The sequence below is a fragment of the Pecten maximus genome, chromosome 15 (assembly GCF_902652985.1).
Source record: "Pecten maximus chromosome 15, xPecMax1.1, whole genome shotgun sequence".
NCBI lineage: Eukaryota > Metazoa > Mollusca > Bivalvia > Pectinida > Pectinidae > Pecten > Pecten maximus.
In genome coordinates, this window is record NC_047029.1 from 14,064,829 (window position 1) to 14,090,251 (window position 25,423).

The 25,423-nt window shown below is 35.3% G+C and overlaps 1 protein-coding gene across 3 annotated transcripts; it reads right to left on the minus strand.

Moving 5' to 3' along the window:
• On the minus strand, positions 1 to 25,286 carry LOC117343770. Of its 3 annotated transcripts, none has more exons than XM_033906259.1 (10): positions 25,187 to 25,286; positions 24,599 to 24,727; positions 20,918 to 21,835; positions 20,285 to 20,408; positions 16,130 to 16,226; positions 14,930 to 15,025; positions 14,526 to 14,673; positions 11,898 to 12,013; positions 5,256 to 5,339; positions 1 to 2,690 (listed from the first exon to the last, which is right to left on the minus strand). In XM_033906259.1, the coding sequence occupies exons 2-10, from the start codon at positions 24,711 to 24,713 to the stop codon at positions 2,370 to 2,372; spliced, it is 2,019 nt and encodes a 672-aa protein (XP_033762150.1). In that variant the 5' UTR covers positions 24,714 to 24,727; positions 25,187 to 25,286; the 3' UTR covers positions 1 to 2,369. The 3 variants fall into 3 exon arrangements, with proteins under 3 accessions (XP_033762150.1, XP_033762152.1, XP_033762151.1); XM_033906261.1 differs by having other exon boundaries at positions 25,197 to 25,268; XM_033906260.1 differs by lacking the exon at positions 25,187 to 25,286 and having other exon boundaries at positions 24,599 to 24,824.
• Between the last annotated feature and the right edge of the window lie 137 nt (positions 25,287 to 25,423).

Sequence of the window (25,423 nt, forward strand, 5' to 3'; positions counted from 1 at the left end):
ACGACGCACGACGGACGACACACGACGCACGACGCACGACGCCGGACAAAAGGCGATTGCAATAGGTCAACTGAGACTTCGTCTCAGGTGACCTAAAAAGCTGTAATAACATTTTTCGACATTCAGTCACTTAGAATTTACGCTGTGAACATGTCCATTGTCGTGACTGTAATACATCAATTATATCCAAAACTTTTGTGTTGTTTAATCCATGTTGAAGCTGATGAGGATTCACAATTGAGAAAAAAATCTTTTGCTGTTACAGATGGTGCTGTTTTATCCCCCCTGGGATATTTACGAGAAAAAATAGGAATATTATCTCAACGCTATATGCTCTTATATTCAGAATGATAATGTGCGTAACACGATATTTCACATGTTTTAGCTACTACATATTATGTTCCACTTCTGTTACATAACCTATTTTATGTAGCAGCTAACGACGATCAGGGATAATTATAGGTATATATTAACATAAGTAGTAATTGGTTAATAATCATTGTTTACATAATGCTATCTGGTTGCTGAAATGTCAAGACGTTTTTCAGTATCCTTATTGATTTCAGGTATATCTTATGGTTTTCTTATATTTTAGATATATTTGGTTTATTTGAGAACCTTTAAAACCCCCTTATCAGCGATAGGCTACTTTACTATAGATAGTAACAATTATAGCTATTGTATTCTGTGTATAGGTATTCAGGTTTTGATAAACATGGTAGGAGAAGTTGTACAAATTTTGGTCAATTTAGCGTTAGATAAGACATAGAAATAGACATATAAGATATGTTTTTTTCCCTAGATCATCAATAGAGACAAAGTGCATAAGCTCCCTCAGACCCAGTGAACTAAAAATATGGCAAGCAATTTGTTAAAAAACATATGGAAAACAATTATGAGAATTTCCTATGTGCAAAGGGCCCAAACTCCAGCAGAATAAAAAATACCAGTATTATTATTGGACTTGATCTGTAAACCATCATGAATGAAAGACACATACAAATTTTGAACTTGATGTGGCAAACAGTAGCGAAAATTCCTGAAGACGGGTAATTACAGAAATTTCTTATGTGAAAGGGGTCTAACTCCAGTGAGAAATGAAATATTGACACAGGATTTAGACTCGGGCTGTAATTCATTATGACAACGCCACCCTAAACTGAAGTAGCAAGTTGAAGCGAAAAAAAGTCCAGATAAGAATTCCACAGAGGTGGATGTGTTCCTCACGAAGCAAGCTGGGTGATAACCAGATACTAATTATTTGAAATAAATGTAATATGTAATCGAAGGAACTTTGATATAGGCTTAAGCCTGATGTTCAATCCAATTGTTTTCCAATAAAATATGTTGAAATGAAATGGGTGATTATGACCAAACCAACCGTCCAATTTGATTTCCAAGTGCAAAGACGGGCATTTCTCAAGTATGCTTGGAATTCAATAATACAGAATTCAATAATACAGACAGGAAATTTTGGTAAATGAGTTTGATAGGCTAAAGATAGCGATAAGAGATAGGATGGAGTTATAGCAAGGAAACAGATTTTCAATTTAAAGTACCAGTGGCCTTGACCTTTGACCCTTGAACCATTAAAAAAAACAATTCTATACAAGCACTTGTGGTAAGGAAAAACTGCATGAGTTTGATTGGCCCAAAGGGACTTGAGTTATCACAAGGAAACAAATTTTCTATTTTTAGTAATATTGACCTTGACCTTTGAACCAAAAACAGAATCCCAAGCAAGCACTTTGGTAAGGAAGATCTGCAAGAAGTCTGAGTTTGATCCATCCAAAGGAACTTGAGTTATCACATGGCAACTTTGTGCCGACACCTCTGCTGATATTTAGTGATACATGTACCTAAATATCGCCTGCTTTTTGCAGGTGACATAAAAACAGCTAGGTTATTATGAGAATCATGTTTGAATGAAGACTTATTTAAGTCAGAAATCAAATCTAGAATGCTATACTTTTAATTTTCATTTAAAAATGTAAGTTTATATATAGGGATCTGGGTGACCACCATTGAATGAACTTTATTGTTTTTTTGTCAGACAGATCTTCTTTGAGGAATATCTCTCCAGTACCTTTAAAGAAATAGCGATAACAAACTTCAATTCTCAAAATCCAAGATAGCCATGCACCTATATAGCTATCAGCCATTTTGTTTTTCTGATCAAAAATCTAAATTGAATCAGCATAACTAGAGACCAAGGGATTCTAACGCCTGAGGTTTGAGGAATATCACTCCAGTACTTTTCATGAAATAGCAATAACAAAGATTGTATATGGACATATGGACGACAGAAGAATTTTTCTAAAATGACATTGAAGATTTGAAAGAAAACACAAGCTAAGTATACAATACAATCATGGCAGATCATTATAATAGTTCAGTATAGCATCATTGACATTCATTTCATTCAATGTGATGTAGTATTTTGCCATTCCTACATCTTCTGTACTTGTCACTCCAAGAAATTCCTGTAAAAGTCCACTCATCACCTGGTCCACAGGATCTGGTTCCTGTTGATAGTTACCTCCCCCTGAAGTAGTTCTCCTGTGTGAAGGTAATTCCTCCCAAGATTCCATAGTTACTGCGTCAGGTATTTCAAAATTGTCCGTATTGTAAATTTTTGTATTGTCTGATTCACTCCTAATTGGTTCAGATGCTGAAGCTCCTGGTATTACCTGGAATTATGTAAAAGAATTATCAATGATGTGTGCTTCCCTTCATAAAATGCTTTTGATATGTGATTAATATTCCCAGTAACAGATATTTATCAAATGTGACAATTCAATAGTTCAGAAAACTTTCCTCTCATCTGTTGTTATAGACATCATTTATTTCCTGTCAGATCACAATTAAAAAATTATGTTGCAAACATAATTCCAGTTCCTTTGAATACACATGTAATGCCCACTTGAAGAAATTCTTGAAGATTAGAAGTATGCTGTCCTTAAGAATGGAATCAGAGCTAATCTGTGGTAATTATGATTGGTCAATCGGTTAACTTGAGTCCAAAAAGGTGATCACACTTTCCCTTTTAATAATCATTCTATTATCCATTTTAAATTATTACCATTAGTACCACATTGCTTTTTTCATCTTTATTCTATTGACTGGAAATCCCTAGACCTTTGGAACTACATTTGTGGCATTATCACAAACTCTGATAATTCTAAGATACTGTTTAATTTGAAGTAAAAATACAGTTCCAACAGCAAAATTTCTAAATGAAATGTACTTGGTTACCTCTAATACTCAGGGTTATCTCATAAATTTTTTCATGACCCGTTTTACTTCAAGATATTGAGGTCTTACTGTACACTGTGTATTATCTTGAGGTAATCAACATTCATTTCATGTACTGCTTTGTGGTTGAATCCGAAGATCAAGATCACCACCAGAAATACACTTAAATCCTTAAACATGAACAACTATATTAACTGACATTTTAGGTGTTGATCTCGGCTGGTTTAACTCCATGTAACATCTATATTAATGAACTGACATTTTAGGTGTTGACCTCGGCTGGTTTAACTCCATGTAACATCTATATTAATGAACTGACCATTTAGGTGTTGACATCGGCTGGTTTAACTCCATGTAACATCTTTATTAATTAACTGACTTTTCTGTGTTGACCTCGGCTGGTTTAACTCCATGTAACATCTATATTATTGAACTGACTTTTCTGTGTTGACCTCGGCTGGTTTAACTCCATGTAACATCTTTATTAATTAACTGACCATTTAGGTGTTGATCTCGGCTGGTTTAACTCCATGTAACTTCTCTATTAATTAACTGACATTTTAGGTGTTAATTGACCTCGGCTGGTTTAACTCCATGTAACATCTTTATTAATTAACTGACATTTTAGGTGTTGACCTCGGCTGGTTTAACTCCATGTAACATCTATATTATTGAACTGACTTTTCTGTGTTGACCTCGGCTGGTTTAACTCCATGTAACATCTTTATTAATTAACTGACCATTTAGGTGTTGACCTCGGCTGGTTTAACTCCATGTAACATCTGTGTTAATTAACTGACATTTTAGGTGTTAATTGACCTCGGCTGGTTTAACTCCATGTAACATCTTTATTAATTAACTGACATTTTAGGTGTTGACCTCGGCTGGTTTAACTCCATGTAACATCTTTATTATTGAACTGACTTTTCTGTGTTGACCTCGGCTGGTTTAACTCCATGTAACATCTGTGTTAATTAACTGACATTTTAGGTGTTGACCTCGGCTGGTTTAACTCCATGTAACATCTATATTAATTAACTGACATTTTAGGTGTTGATCTCGGCTGGTTTAACTCCATGTAACATCTTTATTAATTAACTGACATTTTAGGTGTTGATCTCGGCTGGTTTAACTCCATGTAACATCTTTATTAATTAACTGACATTTTAGGTGTTGACCTCGGCTGGTTTAACTCCATGTAACATCTTTATTATTGAACTGACTTTTCTGTGTTGACCTCGGCTGGTTTAACTCCATGTAACATCTGTGTTAATTAACTGACATTTTAGGTGTTGACCTCGGCTGGTTTAACTCCATGTAACATCTATATTAATTAACTGACATTTTAGGTGTTGATCTCGGCTGGTTTAACTCCATGTAACATCTTTATTAATTAACTGACATTTTAGGTGTTGATCTCGGCTGGTTTAACTCCATGTAACATCTTTATTAATTAACTGACATTTTAGGTGTTGACCTCGGCTGGTTTAACTCCATGTAACATCTATATTAATTAACTGACATTTTAGGTGTTGATCTCGGCTGGTTTAACTCCATGTAACATCTTTATTAATTAACTGACTTTTCTGTGTTGACCTCGGCTGGTTTAACTCCATGTAACATCTGTGTTAATTAACTGACATTTTAGGTGTTGACCTCAGGTGGTTTAACTCCATGTAACATCTATATTAATTAACTGACCTTTCAGGTGTTGACCTCAGGTGGTTTAACTCCATGTAACATCTATATTAATTAACTGACCTTTCAGGTGTTGACCTCAGGTGGTTTAACTCCATGTAACATCTATATTAATTAACTGACCTTTCAGGTGTTGACCTCAGGTGGTTTAACTCCATGTAACATCTATATTAATTAACTGACATTTTAGGTGTTGACCTCGGCTGGTTTAACTCCATGTAACATCTATATTATTGAACTGACTTTTCTGTGTTGATCTCGGCTGGTTTAACTCCATGTAACATCTATATTATTGAACTGACCTTTTCTGTGTTGATCTCGGCTGGTTTAACTCCATGTAACATCTGAAGTTTGTTCCACATGTGGTCATCTTGTTGCTTTTTTTGCTGGAGAAATGAAAAGGAGAGTTACATGACTGAAATATATAGTAGGTATATGCACCATATTAGGGCTTTTCACCAAATAATTGTTCTTCTTCTGCACACGATTTTGTGACAACTGGGCCAAACTGGTAAGAGTTATGTCAATGGCATTTCTCTAACATTACATGGCATATGTCAAAGGGGTGTGGTCATCTATTATTAAGTAGGTCAAAAAATCCAATATGGATGCTATGACGTCATATCTAAAAAGTTTAAAATGGCCATAACTCAAAAAGTATTCTTTATACAGACGTCATGTAATTATATTATTTGTAGATAATGTCTGGGCTATCTTTTAAGTTTTAAGTTTTAAGTTTAAGGTCAGAGGTCAAATAAAAAAGGTCGCCAAGGGGTCAAGTTCGTCTATTTTTTTTTTAAATCTTCATTTTTCAATCTTTTTCAAAAAAAAATTCTTAGTATGATGCAGTATGTCATTCTAATGATTTTTATGTCTTTAGTTTTACAGTTACGTTTGCCGTTAACGTGGTATGCCATTTTGAATATTTTTACTGTTAACTACTTTGTGAAATCATGTAATATTTAATATTGAATCATACACTTTATGATCTTATCAGCCATGACTCTATAGATATATATACCGTATATATGCTTTTGATTTTATTTTGTATCACATAATGTACCCTACACAATAAATCAGGAAAACATCCTTTCCTGCTCTGACAACTATTCTGTAAATTCTATTCTTATGAGGATGGATTAAGAGTCAGCCGTTGAGCATGTTTGTTTTGTACAGTGCACTCTGTCTAAACCGGACACCTTTGGGACCACAAAATAAAGCTGGTTTGTAGAGAGTTCCGGATTGTAGAGATTCTACTTGATATCGTTGTTGAATGCAAAAACAAAAATAATAATAAAAAGATATACATGTATTACAAAGAAGATGTAATTGTGCATTATTCATGTATATACATGTACAAACTTTGAATTGAATAACATAATTTAATTCAACACTGGCAATATGACACTATGTGTACGTTACATCGGTTGAAAACAATCACTGATTGTTGTTTGTTTTAAGAGGCCTTCCACTGAATCCGAACAATCAACCGATCTGACACTTTCTACAAGTGCAGATTCCCAATCTGAGGAATTAGCCTCAATTTCTAATTGGTCCTTAATGTTTGCGGCTGCCGTGAGATCCATGTTTGTTGATAATATCAACGGAGTAATACAAAAGGTATGTCGTCACCATCATCTCCGACTTCCTCATCCGGGTACGTTCGTGTAGTGAGATCCGCGAAGGGGAAGCCAGCCAGCATGAAACATTTCTTAATTACGATACATTTACAAACACGTAACATTATGGGTATAAATTGACAAAAATGCATTCTTTATTGTACGTAACAACTGTTTAGGTGTTTATCCAGCCCTAGCCACCTTTGGACAGTAACGTTTAATGGTCAATTGATAATATACCTGTGCGGCAATTACAACTGTATAAACACTCGTCGGGAGCCCCTGAAGCTACCGCTACCAGGGAAACATCAATGGGGCCGACGCCGGTTTATACAGAGTAGATTTACTAGTATACAGAAGGAATGGGGCCGGAATATATGGCCGGATTACAGAATAGACAGAGTCCGGTTTATGCAGAGTTTATTTACTATAAATAAAGAAGGGAATTTTCGGGACCAAATTATTTTGCCGGTTTTGGCAAATATCCGGATTGGACAGAGTCCGGTTTGGACAGAGTGCACTGTACTTTGTTTAATCAGTTTTGTTTTACAGCATACACTTATCCATTGAAGTATATATATATATATATAAACTGACTATCTGTTTCCAATTAAATTTCAAATAACAGTATTGACAGCTATGTCAATTAAGTGCATATGCATGTATAATGTATATACATGTATATGGACTTTTGGTCAATGTCTGTCAATATCTGAGTGACATATAGTCAATGTCTGTCAATATCTGAGTGACATATGGTCAATGTCTGTCAATATCTTAGTGACATAATATTTTCTTAATAATCAAATAATAGCTGTGATTGTATAATGTGTGTGACATGTAAACATCTTAATCTTAATCATGATATACGAATGAGCTATGTATCTCCCTCTGGCTGTTGTATTTTATAACATTCAATATCTGTAATTTACACAATGTCAATCTATTTCTATAGCCACCATCAGAGAGAATTTATATAGGCTTTGCCTGTTATTCCATCCTTCCTATTGACTTCAGTCATATTTGTCAATAAAATTTGTTGAAATGAAATGTACATTTGTATATATGGATTGTGGGTCAGAAATTTGCGCTAAGTCCCAGCTGTGGTTTGAAAGAGAGGACAAAACCACCCCAGTTAAAACTAACTGAGCCAATGGAGCAGAATCGGTCAGCTCCACAACAAAATATTCTGAAACTGAAGAGTTTATACTTGACATACGGTATGTCAAGTATAAACTCTTCAGTTTCAGAATATTTTAATAATATGATACCAGCTTACTCTGTGGGACAGCATGCACCTCTAAAGTTCAACGATACGTGACTTTTGTCAAGGTTTGATCCTAAAATATGATGACACTATATATAAATATATATATATGGGGCAAAGAAGTAATTAAAACAGTGTAAACAATAAGGTTTGTTAAATTTTCGAGGCAATCCGCCCCTTTATCAAAACACAAAAAATCACAAATACAATCACATAATATATATAAGAAGTACTGGAAATACAATAAAATACAATAAGAATAATGTTTTAGTAACTGGAGAAACCACAATGAACCCTTCGGCAAACGTGGGCCGAAGGCGGATACTAGCGTGACTGCATCATGTTCAAACACTAGAACGCTATGCGACCAACGGCAGAGATATTTTGAATTCCCCCGCACGTGAAAGTATTCCGAAGAGTTCAAAGACGATTCGTCCCTAAACACTGCTAGTGGACGACATTGCATTTATATAAAAAATGATGCATTATCGTCTCTACAGTGATTGATTAAATATCGTGTACAAAGTCTGAAAAACTTTAGAAAAATATGTGTTAGATCATAAGAATTATAGAGAGTGGTGTGAAAAACTGCTACAAATATTTATCAAGACTGAAAATATAAGAAATACGAATGCCGAAGTGTCCCTACAGGACGCTACGGGAAACAGACGATTCGGACCAACTCGGACCAAGATGCTGTTGCATGATGGCAGGAGGCGACTAAATGTGGGTCTCAAAGAGCAACAATGAATAGATGCCCCAAAAAGTACAGCAATTATGAAAAATTTAACAAATTGAATAATTAACTACATGAATAGTCAGATATAATGGTCAGATGGAGAGTATATCCAGAAGACGTCTTTAACGTTCGTTCATACCCCGAGGGTAGCAGGTTTCGAGATTGGTGATCCAGTATCTTTCTCTGGAACGACGTTTCGTTTCATTCCAGGTAGGACAGTGATCAATGGCGACCACCTGCATATCCTTCCAACTGTGACTAGGTAAATTGAAATGCCTTGCCACAGGAAAGTCTGGTCTGTTTTGCTTGATGGAGCAACGGTGATTGTTGATTCTGATGTTGAGCTTTGTGCTGGTTTCTCCAACATACTGCATTTTGCATTTTTTGCAGGAGAGGAGATATACAACATTGGCTGATGTGCATGTCAGTGTTTGTAAAATGTGATAAACACGGTTGTTTATTACACATTTAAACGTGTCTGTGGACTCGGTGTATGGGCACAATTTGCACGTTTTTTTGCTGCATGTGTTGAAGGAGCCTGTTGTAACGACAGAGGCAGATGAATGTAATTTGCTGCTCACCACCAGATCTCTTACATTTTTTGGTCTATATATAACTTAGCGACACAAATGACGAAGGAAGACAACTTGTTGACTTGTGCGCTGACCGGGCCTCGAACTCACGATCTACGGCACCCAATCGCCTAGCCAGAAATACCTGCAGCCTATACCGCTGCGCCACATCGGCGTCCTTAAACAAGAGGCCCAGGGGCCTAAACGGTCATCTGACTCTAAATTAAAACCCTTATATTATTGTAGTATGCATTCTCTGTAGCAAGTATATAGTGGCACTGTTAGCCATGGTGGCCATCTTGGATTTCTGACCGACCCAATAAATAACAACACTTGGTCTGGACCATCTAAGGATAATTTCTGGTAAGTTAGAGCTGAATCCCACCGGTGGAATTTGAGAAGAAGTTTGAAATAGGTGTTGTTCAGGAAAACCATGATTGCGCAATCATGTTACAAAAAGGCCGCCATTGCTGCTATGTCAAAGTTTTTACGAGGCTGAAAAAATAGCAACACTTTGTTGGCCCTCATTCCTTAACATCCTCACCCATTTCCAGCTCAATGGCACCAGTGGAACTGGAGAAGAAGTTTAAAATTTGTTTTTTAAGATGGCGGATATGGCGGCCATTTTGGATTTCAGACCAATCTAAACAAGAGGCCCAGGGGCCTTAACGGTCATCTGACTCTAAATTAAAACCCTTATATTATTGTAGTATGCATTCTCTGTAGCAAGTATATAGTGGCACTGTTGGCCATGGTGGCCATCTTGGATTTCTGACCGACCCAATAAATAATAACACTTGGTCTGGACCATCTAAGGATAATTTCTGGTAAGTTACAGCTGAATCCCACCGGTGGAATTTGAGAAGAAGTTTGAAATAGGTGTTGTTCAGGAAAACCATGATTGCGTAATCATGTTACAAAATGGCCGCCATTGCTGCCATGTCAAAGTTTTTACAAGGCCGAAAAATTAACAACACTTTGTTGGCCCTCCTTCCTTAACATCCTCACCAATTTCCACCTCAATGGCACCAGTGGAACTGGAGAAGAAGTTTAAATGTGTTTTTCAAGATGGCGGCTATGGAGGCCATCTTGGATTTCCGACCGACCCGAAAAATAACAACACTTGGTCGGGATCATATCAGATTCATTACAGGCAAGTTTCAGCTCAATAGCATTGGTGAATTTTGAGAAGAAGTTTAAAATGTGTTTTTCAAGATGGCGGCTATGGCGGCCATCTTGGATTTCGGACCGACCCGAAAAATAACAACACTAGGTCGGGATCATCTCAGGATCATTTCAGGCAAGTTTCAGCCCAACAGCTCTGGTGGAACTTGAGAGGAAGTTTAAAATGTGTTTTCAAAATGGCGGCTATGGCGGCCATCTTGGATTTCGGACTGACCCGAAAAATAACAACACTTAGTCAGGACCATCCCAGCATCATTTCAGGCAAGTTTCAACTCAATCCCACTGATGGAACTTGAGAAGAAGTTTGAAATGTGAAAAGTTTACGCACGGCGGACGGCGGACGGCGCACGGCGCACGACGACGGACGAAGCATGATGACTATAGGTCATCCTGACCCTTCGGGTCAGATGACCTAAAAATAACTACACTTGGTCGGGATCATCTCAGGCAAGTTTCAGCCCAACAGCACTGGTGGAACTTGAGAAGAAGTTTAAGATGTGTTTTTAAAGATGGTGGTTATGGTGGCCATCTTGGATTTCGGACCGACCCGAAAAATAACAACACTTGTTTGGGATAAAATCAGGATCATTTCAGGCAAGTTTCAGCTCAATAGCACTAGTGGAACTTGAGAAGAAGTTTAAAATGTGTTTTTCAGGATGGCGGCTATGGCGGCCATCTTGGATTTCAAATCGGCCCGAAAAATAAAACAACACTTGGTGGGGATCATCTCAGGATCATTTCTGGCAAGTTTCAGCCCAACAGCACTGTTGAAACTTGAGAAGAAGTTTAAAATGTTTTTTTCAAGATGGCGGCTATGGCGGCCATCTTGGATTTCGGACCGACCCCAAAAATAACTACACTTGGTCGGGATCATATCAGGATCATTTCAGGCAAGTTTCAGCTCAATAGCACTGGTGAAACTTGAGAAGTTTTAAATGTGTTTTTCAAGATGGCGGCTATGGTGGCCATCTTGGATTTCGGACCGACCCGAAAAATAACAACACTTGGTAGGGATCATATCAGGATCATTTCAGGCAAGTTTCAGCTCAATAGCACTGGTGCAACTTTAGAAGAAGTTTAAAATGTGTTTTTCAAGATGGCGGATATGGCGGCCATCTTGGATTTCGGACCGACCCGAAAAATAACAACACTTGGTCGGGATCATCTCATGATCATTTCTGGCAAGTTTCAGCCCAACAGCACTGGTGGAACTTGAGAAGAAGTTTAAAATGTGTTTTTCAAGATGGCGGCTATGGCGGCCATCTTGGATTTCGGACTGACCCGAAAAATAACATCACTTGGTCAGGACCATCTCAGTATCATTTCAGACAAGTTTCAGCTTAATCCCACTGGTGGAACTTGAGAAGAAGATTGAAATGTGAAAAGTTTACGCACGGCTGACGGCGCACGGCGCACGACGACGGATGAAGCATGATGACTATAGGTCATCCTGAGCCTTCGGGTCAGATGACCTAAAAAGACCATTTCAATGGCGCAGTGATGGTCGGCCCGATACCCTGACATGATCATTGTGGAAGTCGTATATATATATATATACAAACCTGATTTGGCTCCATGTAGGTAATCCCTCTGTTCTGACATCGTTTTCTACGAACTGCTTCTCTCACCTGTCTGATCCGATCAAGATGGTTGTCATCAAATGGTTCACCTTCCCCTCCTGAACAAATCAATAAAGGATGCATTGATAAAACTTGTTTCAATAACACTCTTTGTAGGGATCTTCTTTATACAAGAAGCCCATAGGCCCTAATGGTCATCTGACTTCAACAGACCGACACGAAAAATAACAACACTTGGTCAGGACCATTTCAGAATTATTTCAGAAAAGTTGGAGGTAAATCCTACTGGTGGAACTTGAGAAGAAGACCATGATTGCACAATCATGTTACAAAATGGCTGAAATGGTTGCCATGTAAAAATTTCTACAAGGCCAAAAAATAACAACACTTTACTGATTTCCCTTCCTTAACATGCCTACCAGTTTTCCTTTTTTTTCCTTTTTTTAGGTACAAATTATTTCATTTCCCAGAACAATCATATATGTGTAGACTTCTGCCAAGGTTTCAATATCAGTATACAAATATGTGTATGCGTCCTCTTGCAAGAGGGTTCTCATTCACCACACTTCATTCATTCTGTTAATTCATTCATTCTGTAAATCTGAAATTCATCAATTTCAAAATTCATTCATCCCACACTTCATTCATTCTGTAAATCTGTAATTCATTAAATTCATAATTCATTCATCCCACACTTCATTCATTCTGCAATTCATTCATTCTATAAATCTGTAATTCATTAAATTCATACCGGTAATTATTTCATTCATCCCACACTTTATTCATTCTGGTACCTACTTTTAAGATCCAATATTGCATTTATTCAGTTTGATAGATAATACTAGTATGTCTGAACACTAATGATACACCAGCTGCAGGTAAAGTAGGTGAGATCCTCCCAAATCCTAACCAACCATCAGACTACCCCCACAGTGGAGCCAAAGATGGTATACATAAAAATTACTTCCAAAAGGAAAATAAACATACTTTATACAAAAGATTTTACATTTTTTTCTCTGTTTTTTCTAAGTAGGAATCAATATTATTCGAAGACTGTTCAAAGATACCCCATTTATTCCAGGAGTGCTGTAGAGATTTGTTTTTGCTTTCTGATGTGTCTCTCCAATTTTATAGTTTTAGCAAAACTAGTCTTACATATTCTAATGTTTGGCATAGAGTCATTCAAGTGACAATAATATATAAAGGATATTGAATGGTTTCCCGTTTAATGACAGAATATTGATATTTTCACAAGTGCGAAGCACGAGTGAAAAATATCGAAATATTCTGTCATACGAGTGAAATATATGTTATATTACACGGGAAACCATTTAATTTTCTTTTTATTACATTTTATATACAATGTACTTAAATACAAAATTTAAAACATCGAATGTGTGAAAAAGTGCGGGAATCAGTAACATAATTAATCATCTCTTTGTGACGTTACTCCAAGTCAACTTGACGGTGCCATTTTGAAAGGACTGATAAGAACTGATAAACGCAATTTGGTAAGCGTTTTCTGCTGTTATCGCAGCAAGTTTCAATGAGGTGAATACAAAGGTTCGCTCTGATTGGTCAAAAACGAAAAACTTATATTTTTCACTGCAAAACTTATATTTTCACTGCTCATCGCTGCAATGAAAATATCAGTTTTATTTATATATATAGTTTGATAAATTTCTATATTTCACTGGCAAAAATGCAATAAATGTTATGTTTCGTTAATATTAAAAAATGGTTGAATAACTTTCCAAACTTTTGATTTCCATGGAATGATATCTACATCTTTCCAGTTATAACATGGATGTATATCATCATGTTCTATATACCAAACATGAACTGTTCAAATAATCTCTGTAAAAAATAGCAACGAACAAAAATAGTTCTAATTAAAAGTTTCTGATTACCTATTACAGAATGTACCAAGTCTACTGGTAGATGATTTCATTTTCACTAACAAAGCATTTACTGGAAGAATCTTATGATTAATTTCATATTGAAAAGTTTGTAATTTTGTTTCCATTGAACAGTTGATGTATTGGTATATATGTCATGCCAATCAAAATCATCAACTATTTCTATAACAGATTTCCATTTTTCTAGACTGTTTACGGGCTTTTTTACAACCTGTTGAACAAATTTCAAGTCGGTTTTACTTGACATAATCAATACAATATCTTCTTTTCTAGAGGGTAAAACAACTTCATTACGACCTATGAAATTTCGGTACATTTGTTTCCAATGTTTGTAAATTTTGTTTACTATAGAGTAATATTGAATGAACTTTAAAGGAGGTATAGTTTCTAAATCATTAGATTCTCTTATTATACCATTTACGAAAAGATACTCAACTGTACCTTACAACCATATTTTCAGCTGAATAACATCAATGAAACTGGAAAAGAAATTTTGAAAAAATGTTTTTCAAGATGGCAGCCATCTCAGGATCATTTCAGACAAGTTTGAGCTGAATTTCACTAGTGAACCTTGAGAAAATGTTTGAAACATGATGAGTTCATGAACAATGCATGGCGGAAGACAACAGAAGAAGCATGATGGATTTAGGTCATCCTGACCCTTCCGGTCAGATATAATTATTAATGGTACCTTGTTTCTTGCCTACAAATGCTGAAGCAGTGTTCAACTGTTGCATGACAGCTGCTACTTCCGGCCCAACTTTGAATGAGATGATGTACTCAATCATGGCACGTCTGTTTTCGTACACTACAAACTCATTGTAGTCCTTCGGACAGCCCTGTAGGTTTAATTATAGAGGTAGAAAGTTGATAGTTAATTAGCAGCAGGAATAATGTGGAAATAAAAGGCATCATTGAAGTATTGAAATATTTCATCTACATTGTGTGACCTTAAGGCTATATGTTACATTTTAATTACTGTGATATGAAACTTTTTTTCTAAAATGTTTAAAAAACATGTAAAAATCAAATAAAAAATTCAAACCTTATTTAATTAATCATTCATTAATAATGAAGTTTTGTTGAATTACTGACCACTACTGAGTCATAAAACCTCCACATCCCAGGTTGAACATTCTCTTTCTCAGGTTCTCGTTTCAGAGATGTGTCATACTGGCCTTCAGCGAAACACTGCCAAATTAAAGGATAATCACCATGCATGAATCATATATATACGCAAAATATACACTATATATAGTAACATGTACGTTAAGTGAACCATATACAGTATAATTATGTAAACTGTGTCATATTGTTTGACTGAAAGATCTTGTACCCAATTTTTACTTTTTAAAGTAAAGGTTCCCATAGCTTAATTAATACACTGATATCATATCACAAGGCCGACATTTATATCAGTATAATTGCAATGAAACGCATACCGTATTTGACCTAATAAGGGCGCCTGTCCTAATAAGGGCGCCCCTACCTTTTTTCAAGGAAATAAATCTTTGACTGAGTGTCAAAATGGTGTCAAAATGGTGTTCAAAAGTAATAATTCATGTGAAATATTTTGCTACTTTATGTGTTCAATTTTCTTCAGCAAATTAAGTAACTGGAACACATGTTTTCGCCAAATTTTGTGTATTCCTACAGGCTACAGATGACATATCAGTGCAAAGAGCACCCAAAACTAAACACACATACAAATAATAACTTACCATCTTTATTTGAAGATAAAGTAAAGACTTCATTCTTGTTGATAAATAACTTTTGTTCAGAACAGAAAGCTAGTAAAAGACATTGTAAATCAATTATTAGGTCAAAGAAAACGATGTCTGATATGATCTGGGAAATCACCTGTTTCTATAAATAGAACACAAAAGAGTTCCATTTGAACACACGTTCTCTGGTCTTAAGATCAGCTGGCATGGTTTACAAGTTTACAGGAGTATTCAAGTGATGTTTAAGCTTAATATTATTATAATGAATAGATATCTTCATCTGGAATATTTTTATGACTGAATATTTTACCGTTTCCACAACCTTGGGTATTCTGCTATAAGGTATAGTCTTTCATAAAACTTCAGAATAACTAATCTTAATAAGGGCGCCCCCCACTGTCAATTACCCTCGCCCTGCGCCCTTATTAGGTCAAATACGGTATCTGTATTTTGTGTTGTATATCTGACTTGATAATAGAATAGAGAAGTAAAAGAATACACTGTTTTTATAAATGTTAGTAGTCAAACAGAAATCTTTTCCTCAGCTAATTACTGCTACAGAAATCATTACCTTTGAGTCCCCCAGTATGACGCGGCACTTGAGGATGTATGCGTCTCCGAGACCGTCCATGTTCTCCGTGTAATACACACACTTTAGGGGGTTATCACTAGAAATGAAACATAGTTTAGTTAATCAATTCTAAATTTAAATATGTTTTAGTCCCACTTGTATATCTGGGATATATGGATATGTGTCATATTCAATATATTCAATCTAGCTATTCAACATAAACAGCTTAATGAATGCGTACTAAATGCGAAAAGAGTAAAAGAAAAGAAAATGTTTGCTTCACAATCTTCAATGGTTCCTTAATTCAGACATAGTTTGCTATTTGATTTAATCAAGAGATAAATTAAGAGATATGTGTTAAGGAAGAATGAAATATTAACAAGAGGCCCATGTGCCTTAACTTTCACCTGAGTTTTTATTTATTTCAGTCATTTTGAGCCATTTTGGTACTGCCTACCAGCCCCTAGGGGTCAGTCAGAGCTAATATGTGCATACAATCAATCTGCCATCCTATACTTATAATCATAACCCAGCTTTGATATTAACAAACGATGCTCAAAAATGTGATTAACTTAAAAAACTAAAGTAAATTTTAACCCTTTCCCAGGAGGAGACTCTAGGGTAACTAAATTCACAATTTTTGTAAAGCTCTTTAAAGACACTTAAATCTAGGAGTAAAATGAATTTGATTCTACCATATCTTGGCCTAGAGAAGCAGATTTTTGAAATATCAATCAATTTGACACTTTTTTGCCTAGCTGGCTCTTGATTTAAATTTTAAAGTTTAAAGCTTAAAGTAAAAGTTGAAAAACTTCCAAATGTGATTAAAAGACAAGAGGCTCATGAGCCTTCATGGTAAATACTTTCGGACAATTCCTCTCCAGCGGCAATATATATGGACACAAGCATGGAAGGGGCTGGTGGTCACTGGGAGAACTACTGGTTTTATTGTCATTGCAGACTTATAGATTTAGCCTGAGTCAGGGTTAATTGCAGGCTTATAGACTTAGCCTGAGTCAGGGTTTGTTAATGGGCTGGTTTTAGCAAAAGTCTGTAAACTGAAAAAGTTTTATTTCAATTTCGCTTGATATTATTTTTCATTGTCATTTACTTGAGAAATTCAAATTTATTTTAAAATAAATTTGAATTTTTCTAATGTAATTTTGATGATGATTTAGTAAGTTAATGAGTGATAATAGTGCCATGGGAAACGGTTTTTTATTTTTAGTACTTTTTATTTTTACCTACAATGAGGGAGTATGCATCAAAATTTTACACGAAAAAAAGTCTAGATCTTTCTTTTTCAACACACGATTTCAATAAAATACAAACCATGAATAAAAGCAGGGCAAGTGATTAAGAAAAGGTTGGAATACAAAGAAATTGTAGCAAAATTAGGTTGTGCGGAAAAACTTTTGACCCGAAAGTATACATAGATTGACAAACACTCGTTATCTAATTGATATAACTGGAAATGGACTATTTTTACACATTCTTGCTTACAAAGATATTCAACTAAAATGCAATACCGCAACACCCAAAATAGGACCTTGCAATTTTTTTTAATATTCAGATTTTTTTCTTTCATGGCAAGTTATTTAATACATGTATTTTCAAACAATGTAGTGTGGATTGTTAATGCTTATTTAAGAAGTCGGATAAAGTTATTTGCCTCCAAGTAGAGAAAAAACTAAAATGTCTGCACTTCTTTAGATACAAAGAACAGAACATATTGTCATCATAGGAGATATCTCAGAAACAAGAACAGAACATACTGTAATCATAGGGGGATATCTCAGAAACAAAAACAGAACACACTGTAATCATAGGGGATATCTCAGAAACAAGAACAGAACATACTGTAATCATAGGGGGATATCTCAGAAACAAGAACAGAACATACTGTAATCATAGGGGGATATCTCAGAAACAAGAACAGAACATATTGTCATCATAGGGGGATATCTCAGAAACAAGAACAGAACATACTGTAATCATAGGGGGATATCTAAGAAACAAGAACAGAACATACTGTAATCATAGGGATATCTCAGAAACAAGAACAGAACATACTGTAATCATAGGGGGATATCTCAGAAACAAGAACAGAACATACTGTAATCATAGGGGGATATCTCAGAAACAAGAACAGAACACACTGTAATCATAGGGGGGATATCTCAGAAACAAAAACAGAACATACTGTAATCATAGGGGGATATCTCAGAAACAAGAACAGAACATACTGTAATCATAGGGGGATATCTCAGAAACAAGATCAAAACATACTGTAATCATAGGGGGATATCTCAGAAACAAAAACAGAACACACTGTAATCATAAGGGGATATCTCAGAAACAAGAACAGAACATACTGTGATCATAGGGGGTTATCTCAGAAACAAAAACAGAACATACTGTAATCATAGAAGGATATCTCAGAAACAAGAACAGAACATACTGTAATCATAGGGATATCTCAGAAATAAGAACAGAACATACTGTAATCATAGGGGGATATCTCAGAAACAAGAACAGAACATACTGTAATCATAGGGGGATATCTCAGAAACAAGAACAGAACACACTGTAATCATAGGGGGGATATCTCAGAAACAAAAACAGAACATACTGTAATCATAGGGGGATATCTCAGAAACAAGAACAGAACATACTGAAATCATAGGGGGATATCTCAGAAACAAGATCAAAACATACTGTAATCATAGGGGGATATCTCAGAAACAAAAACAGAACACACTGTAATCATAAGGGGATATCTCAGAAACAAGAACAGAACATACTGTGATCATAGGGGGATATCTCAGAAACAAAAACAGAACATACTGTAATCATAGAAGGATATCTCAGAAACAAGAACAGAACATACTGTAATCATAGGGGGGATATCTCAGAAACAAAAACAGAACATATTGTAATCATAGAAGGATATCTCAGAAACAAGAACAGAACATACTGTAATCATAGGGGGATATCTCAGAAACAAAAACAGAACATATTGTAATCATAGGGGGATATCTCAGAAACAAGAACAGAACATACTGTAATCATAGGGGGATATCTCAGAAACAAGAACAGAACATACTGTAATCATAGGGATATCTCAGAAACAAAAACAGAACATATTGTAATCATAGGGGGATATCTCAGAAACAAGAACAGAACATACTGTAATCATAGGGGGATATCTCAGAAACAAGAACAGAACATAATGTAATCATAGGGGGATATCTCAGAAACAAGAACAGATCACACTGTAATCATAGGGGGGATATCTCAGAAACAAAAACAGAACATACTGTAATCATAGGGGGATATCTCAGAAACAAAAACAGAACACACTGTAATCATAGGGGATATCTCAGAAACAAGAACAGAACATACTGTAATCATAGGGGGTATCTCAGAAACAAGAACAGAACATACTGTACTCATAGGGGGATATCTCAGAAACAAGAACAGAACATACTGTAATCATAGGGGGATATCTCAGAAACAAGAACATAACATACTGTAATCATAGGGGGATATCTCAGAAACAAGAACAGAACATACTGTAATCATAGGGGGATATCTCAGAAACAAGAACAGAACATACTGTAATCATAGGGGGATATCTCAGAAACAAGAACAGAACATACTGTAATCATAGGGGGATATCTCAGAAACAAAAACAGAACACACTGTAATCATAGGGGGATATCTCAGAAACAAGAACAGAACATACTGTAATCATAGGGGGATATCTCAGAAACAAGAACAGAACACACTGTAATCATAGGGGGATATCTCAGAAACAAGAACAGAACATACTGTAATCATAGGGGGATATCTCAGAAACAAGAACAGAACATACTGTAATCATAGGGGGATATCTCAGAAACAAGAACAGAACACACTGTAATCATAGGGGGATATCTCAGACACAAAAACAGAACATACTGTAATCATAGGGGTATATCTCAGAAACAATTTCTGAAAACTGAATTTTCATGAATCTTTTTTTTAAATCTCAATTGAAAGCTTTTTAACTTGCACTGTCAGATTTGATATCTTAACAGTGCCAAGCATTTCTTTGTCCAAATCTCCAAATAAGAGTTTTGGTTTTGTTGTCTGAAACCTAACGTGACTTACCTAAAGTAGATACCTTTACCGAAATACCCCATTCGACTTAGTCTCTGATCCAATCCCTCCTCACCGATACGATCCTTGTCAGCCTTTGTACCATGGTATAGGTATCGTATGTTTAAATCAAATCCTAAACATGGTACAACAAATATTTTTCAGTGATTATTTTTGAAGCCTAGCTTTGAAAGCATTGCTATTTCATCAATGACAAGTGCAATTGTACTAATTCAAAACTTTGTGAAATAAATGTTTGAAAAATAAATTACTCAATCAAAAGTTTTTATGGGTATCATAATTCAAATAGTAAGCATGACCACAACATTTTATGAAAAGTAAAAGAAGAAAATAAACTCATTATTGGAAAGACATCATTCATTTTCATGATTTTTTCAATTCTCTAATAGCTGTTTTTCAGTTACAGTGTACAAAATGTATAAGCTACACTGGTATACTGCACAGTTACCCAGGGTTTGTCCAGTAAACATAAGTAATATATATGTAAGCATCTTAATTTATGTTGTCAATTATGTCCATTCACAAAAATAATCTGCGAAGTATTATTTCTCTTTTTATAAGTGAGGTACTCAATGACCAAGATAGCATACACTCTTATTACGGAGCAGAAAACACCGGTCTTACCTGAATGTCTTCGTCTTGCTGTGCTTTCCATCTCCGCCTTAAATCTATCTAATAAATATGTGTTTTGAATCCTTTCTATTTTTGTGATTTCTATACCAGTTTCCTTGAATTCATCATCAATTTTATCATATTCTATTTGACCTGGCTGCAACTCAACAAGTCTAACATCCATGGATTGTCCTTGTCTCTGATTGGTCAATTCTCCTTCATCTGTCCAGTTAATAGGAATTCCATCCGTATCAAAGACAAACGGTCTCATCTCCTCATCCTCATTATTCCTCTGCCATTTTGTCATATTATTTAACCTAAACTTTCGTTGTTGACTTTCCTGAATTGATTCTGCCTCTGACTTACTTATAGCACCTATATTCATTAACTCTTCAATTTCTCTAGAAATTTCATCTTCATCTTCATTCCCGAAACTTCTCCGTCGTTCTAAGTAATTTGAAGCACCTTGAATTTCTAAGTTTTGTTCATCACCAGCTGACAAAGTCCTTTCATTTTCATTGAAATTTGAGGGCACTGTATTTCTAATTTCATTGAAATGTTCATCTTCGTCACTTTGATCAGAGCTATCAGGATCCGACAAATAACTAGCAGTGCCATCTACAGGCGATGTTTGTCTCAATACTGTATGCTCATCTGATAACCCCATCACATGATTATCACAATGAGAACTATCCAACGGGTCAAAACGCCTTGCTCTTCTTGACGACATCAAGGGAACAGATTGACCTTTGACCTGAGGTAATGAGTTTGTTCCAGTTAATGGAAATGATGTCAGCAATGGATCTAGAGATGACCTTTGACCTGTAGATAGTCCATCAGTCTCTAAATCCTCTGACTGAGTGTTGCTGGAGGAGCTTAAAAGACTATTTCTGATGGCTGCATCAATGTGTTGATCTATATGATGACTTCCTGGTGATAAACAAGAAATAGTATATTTTAATCCCAAGTAATCATGTTTGTTTCTTATATCAGGATAAGTACAGTTGAGGTCGTTGAATTCGATGTCAAACAAAAATTTATCTCAAGACATATTTAATTGATATTACCGGTATGACATCATCAATATGACATCATTATTCTGGGATGAGATCAACTCAGAGTAAAAACAGGTCTGAAATAACACTTTTTCAAACATTTTGTAAAAGTCTGAAATAAAGAATTTCAACTGAAAATCCCCATGTCTCATCATTTGTGTTGTTCTGAACATTATGAATTATATTGACAACATACAAACAAGACGCCCAGTAGGACTGTTTTGCTCACCTGGCTGGATTTGATCAAACATCAAAATATGTTCATGTTCAATTTGTTAACAGCTTTAATTTATTTGTTGATGTCAAGCCATGCTATATATGGTTATGAGGAAGGGATCTCAACTGCTTCAAAGATAAAACTCAGAAATGAGGTTCAGACTCCCAAGGGGTTGTGAAAGGGAATGTTTTTACAGCATTATTGTGTTTATCACTTTATGTCTAGCAATGCTATATATGGTTATGGGTACCACAAAGGAACTTATTATAAATCTATAGGGGCGGGGAAAACCCCCAGGATATTTTTTTTATGTCTTGATGCCCAGATATAATATATATGGTTATAGGTTGGAAATCTAAACCATTTCAAAGATATTTAGGCAAGGAAACCAAGTCCCTGGGGTGTTGGGAAAGACCCCTGGGCCTATTTTTACATCAGGATTGTGTTTATCTCTTGCTGCCCAGCAATGTTATATATATATATGGTTATGGGGTGGAGATCTCAATGGTTTCAAGGTATAACCATATAACCAAGAAAGTAAGTCCCTAGGGGTGGGGAAAGACCCTGGGGCCTATTTTTACATCATGAGAGTGTTTATATCTTTATGCCCAACAATGCTCTAAATGGTTATAGGTTGGGATTGATCTAAATGGTTTCAAAGATATACCAAAGTAACTAAGTCCCTAGGTGTGGGGAAAGACCCCAGGGGCCTACTTTTACAAACTGATGGTATTATCTCTTTATGCCCAGCATGCTTTATATGGTTATGGGGTGGGAATATCAACGGTTTCAAAAACACAAAAAGTCATTTATAGCAATATTAGCCAAATTGCTCCCTTTTTGCCCCCCTCCTCAGACCCCAGGGGGTCAGCTTGACCATTTGTAGCTTTTTGAATCCCCACTCCCTAGGGTTTGTGTATCCATTGCTTACTTCCAAAGAATTAGTTGTTTATAGGAATATAGACAAATTGACCCCTTTTGGCCCTGCCCCTCAAGCCTCCGGGAGTGTCAGCCCCATCATTTGTAAAAAATTGAATCTCAGCCACCTAAGGATGTTACCACTGAAATATAAATGTCATACATTGCTTAGGTCCAGGGAAGTCGTTAATGTAAATATTGCCAAATGGCCATCTCTCTGGCCCCACCCCTCATGCCTCCAGGAAGGTCAATCCCACAATCTGTACAATTTTGAATACCAACAAGTACCCCATAGGGGTGCTTCTAGTAAAATATGAGCGACATCCATTGCTTAGTTTTCAGAGAAGAAGTCATTTAAATAAATGTATAGGCAAATTGGCCCCTTTTAGCCCTGCCCCTCAGACCCCCGGGAAGGTTAGCACCACCATTTGTACAATTATGAATACCTATCTGTGCCTCCAGTCAAATATGAGTGATGGATTGACCGATGGACGGATGGACGCTGGACTAAGCTAAAAACTCATTTCTCACAAGGTAAACGAAAGTTTCATCTGTTTTTTTCTCATTACACATTATATAGTGTTTTTTTCTTTACACATTATATAGTGTTTTTTTCTTTACACATTATATAGTGTTTTTTTCTTTACACATTATATAGTGTTTTTTTCTTTACACATTATATAGTGTTTTTTTCTTTACACATTATATAGTGTTTTTTTCTTTACACATTATATAGTGTTTTTTTCTTTACACATTATATAGTGTTTTTTTCTTTACACATTATATAGTGGTTTTTTCTTTACACATTATATAGTGGTTTTTTCTTTACACATTATATAGTGGTTTTTTCTTTACACATTATATAGTGTTTTTTTCTTTACACATTATATAGTGTTTTTTTCTTTACACATTATATAGTGTTTTTTTCTTTACACATTATATAGTGTTTTTTTCTTTACACATTATATAGTGTTTTTTTTCTTTACACATTATATAGTGTTTTTTTCTTTACACATTATATAGTGTTTTTTTCTTTACACATTATATAGTGTTTTTTTCTTTACACATTATATAGTGTTTTTTTCTTTACACATTATATAGTGTTTTTTTCTTTACACATTATATAGTGTTTTTTTCTTTACACATTATACAGTGTTTTTTTCTTTACACATTATACAGTGTTTTTTCTTTACACATTATACAGTGTTTTTTCTTTACACATTATACAGTGTTTTTTCTTTACACATTATACAGTGTTTTTTCTTTACACATTATACAGTGTTTTTTCTTTACACATTATACAGTGTTTTTTCTTTACACATTATACAGTGTTTTTTCTTTACACATTATACAGTGTTTTTTCTTTACACATTATATAGTGGTTTTTTCTTTACACATTATATAGTTACATCAATCAATATAAAAACAGACAATGTATTCGTGTTGAAATCTTGTTGATCATATGCATTTACCATGTGTGAATTACTGATAAAAAGTATGTACCAGGCTTTGTGCTCAGTTGACGTGCTACTAAAGTTTCCTGTTGCTGTATTAGGATGGCCAGTCTGTGATCCCTTTCCTCTTGTCGAGTGATGGCTGATTGATATTGGGAGGCCATACAGGTCACCGGGCCTGTAAACACAGATATAGCATCAACAGTGACCTCTCTGGCATTCAAAAGTTATATACATGTATAGTTAATCATAAGATAACAGAGTTAGTTTGCTAAAACTGCATATATATATATATATATGTAACATAGTAATTTAACTTGTTACGAACACATGTGGACTTGTCTGACTGGTTTAATTGATAAATTTTAATGTGATAAAATAATTTTGAATGCAATAAATATGATTTAAACATGTTAAAGTTACATTTGTACATAATGTTACATTTGACTGTTTGAAGTGATCACAGTGACATGTATTGTCATATATATGATAGAATTAGCCAGCAATACTTTTATTGTCCTCAAACATATCAGCTATCCTTGTGGTACAAGTTTATGGTTACATTATTGACACCAGACAGAACAGTGAAATATGCAGATGTAGAGTATCTTAATTAAATCAATCAAAACATATTTACCAACATTTACCTCTGTAGTTACATTGATTCAATTAGTTCCGTACTCGTGACGAAGAAGACTAAGGAAATTTCTAGTGGAGATCTATTTTAGTTTCTGTCAAAAACCAATCCTGACGATACGTCGCAAAAACGCTTAAATCGTATTTGGAAACACCCTTTCATTCAAACATATCTGTGACGCTGTCAGTTATTACTTTCGTTTTGCCTACTCTACAGTACCGTTTATTTATGTATAAA

What these genes read in the sequence shown, in the direction of transcription:
- LOC117343770 (XM_033906259.1), bottom strand. Translation starts at nt 24,713, where the DNA reads ATGGCCTCCCAATATCAATCAGCCATCACTCGACAAGAGGAAAGGGAT. An exon ending in GGTTTTATGACTCAGTAGTG is followed by an intron (nt 14,674 to 14,929) that starts GTCAGTAATTCA and finishes TTAAACCTACAG; the next exon opens with GGCTGTCCGAAGGACTACAA. An exon ending in CCGAGATCAACACAGAAAAG is followed by an intron (nt 2,691 to 5,255) that starts GTCAGTTCAATA and finishes ACATAATTCCAG; the next exon opens with GTAATACCAGGAGCTTCAGC.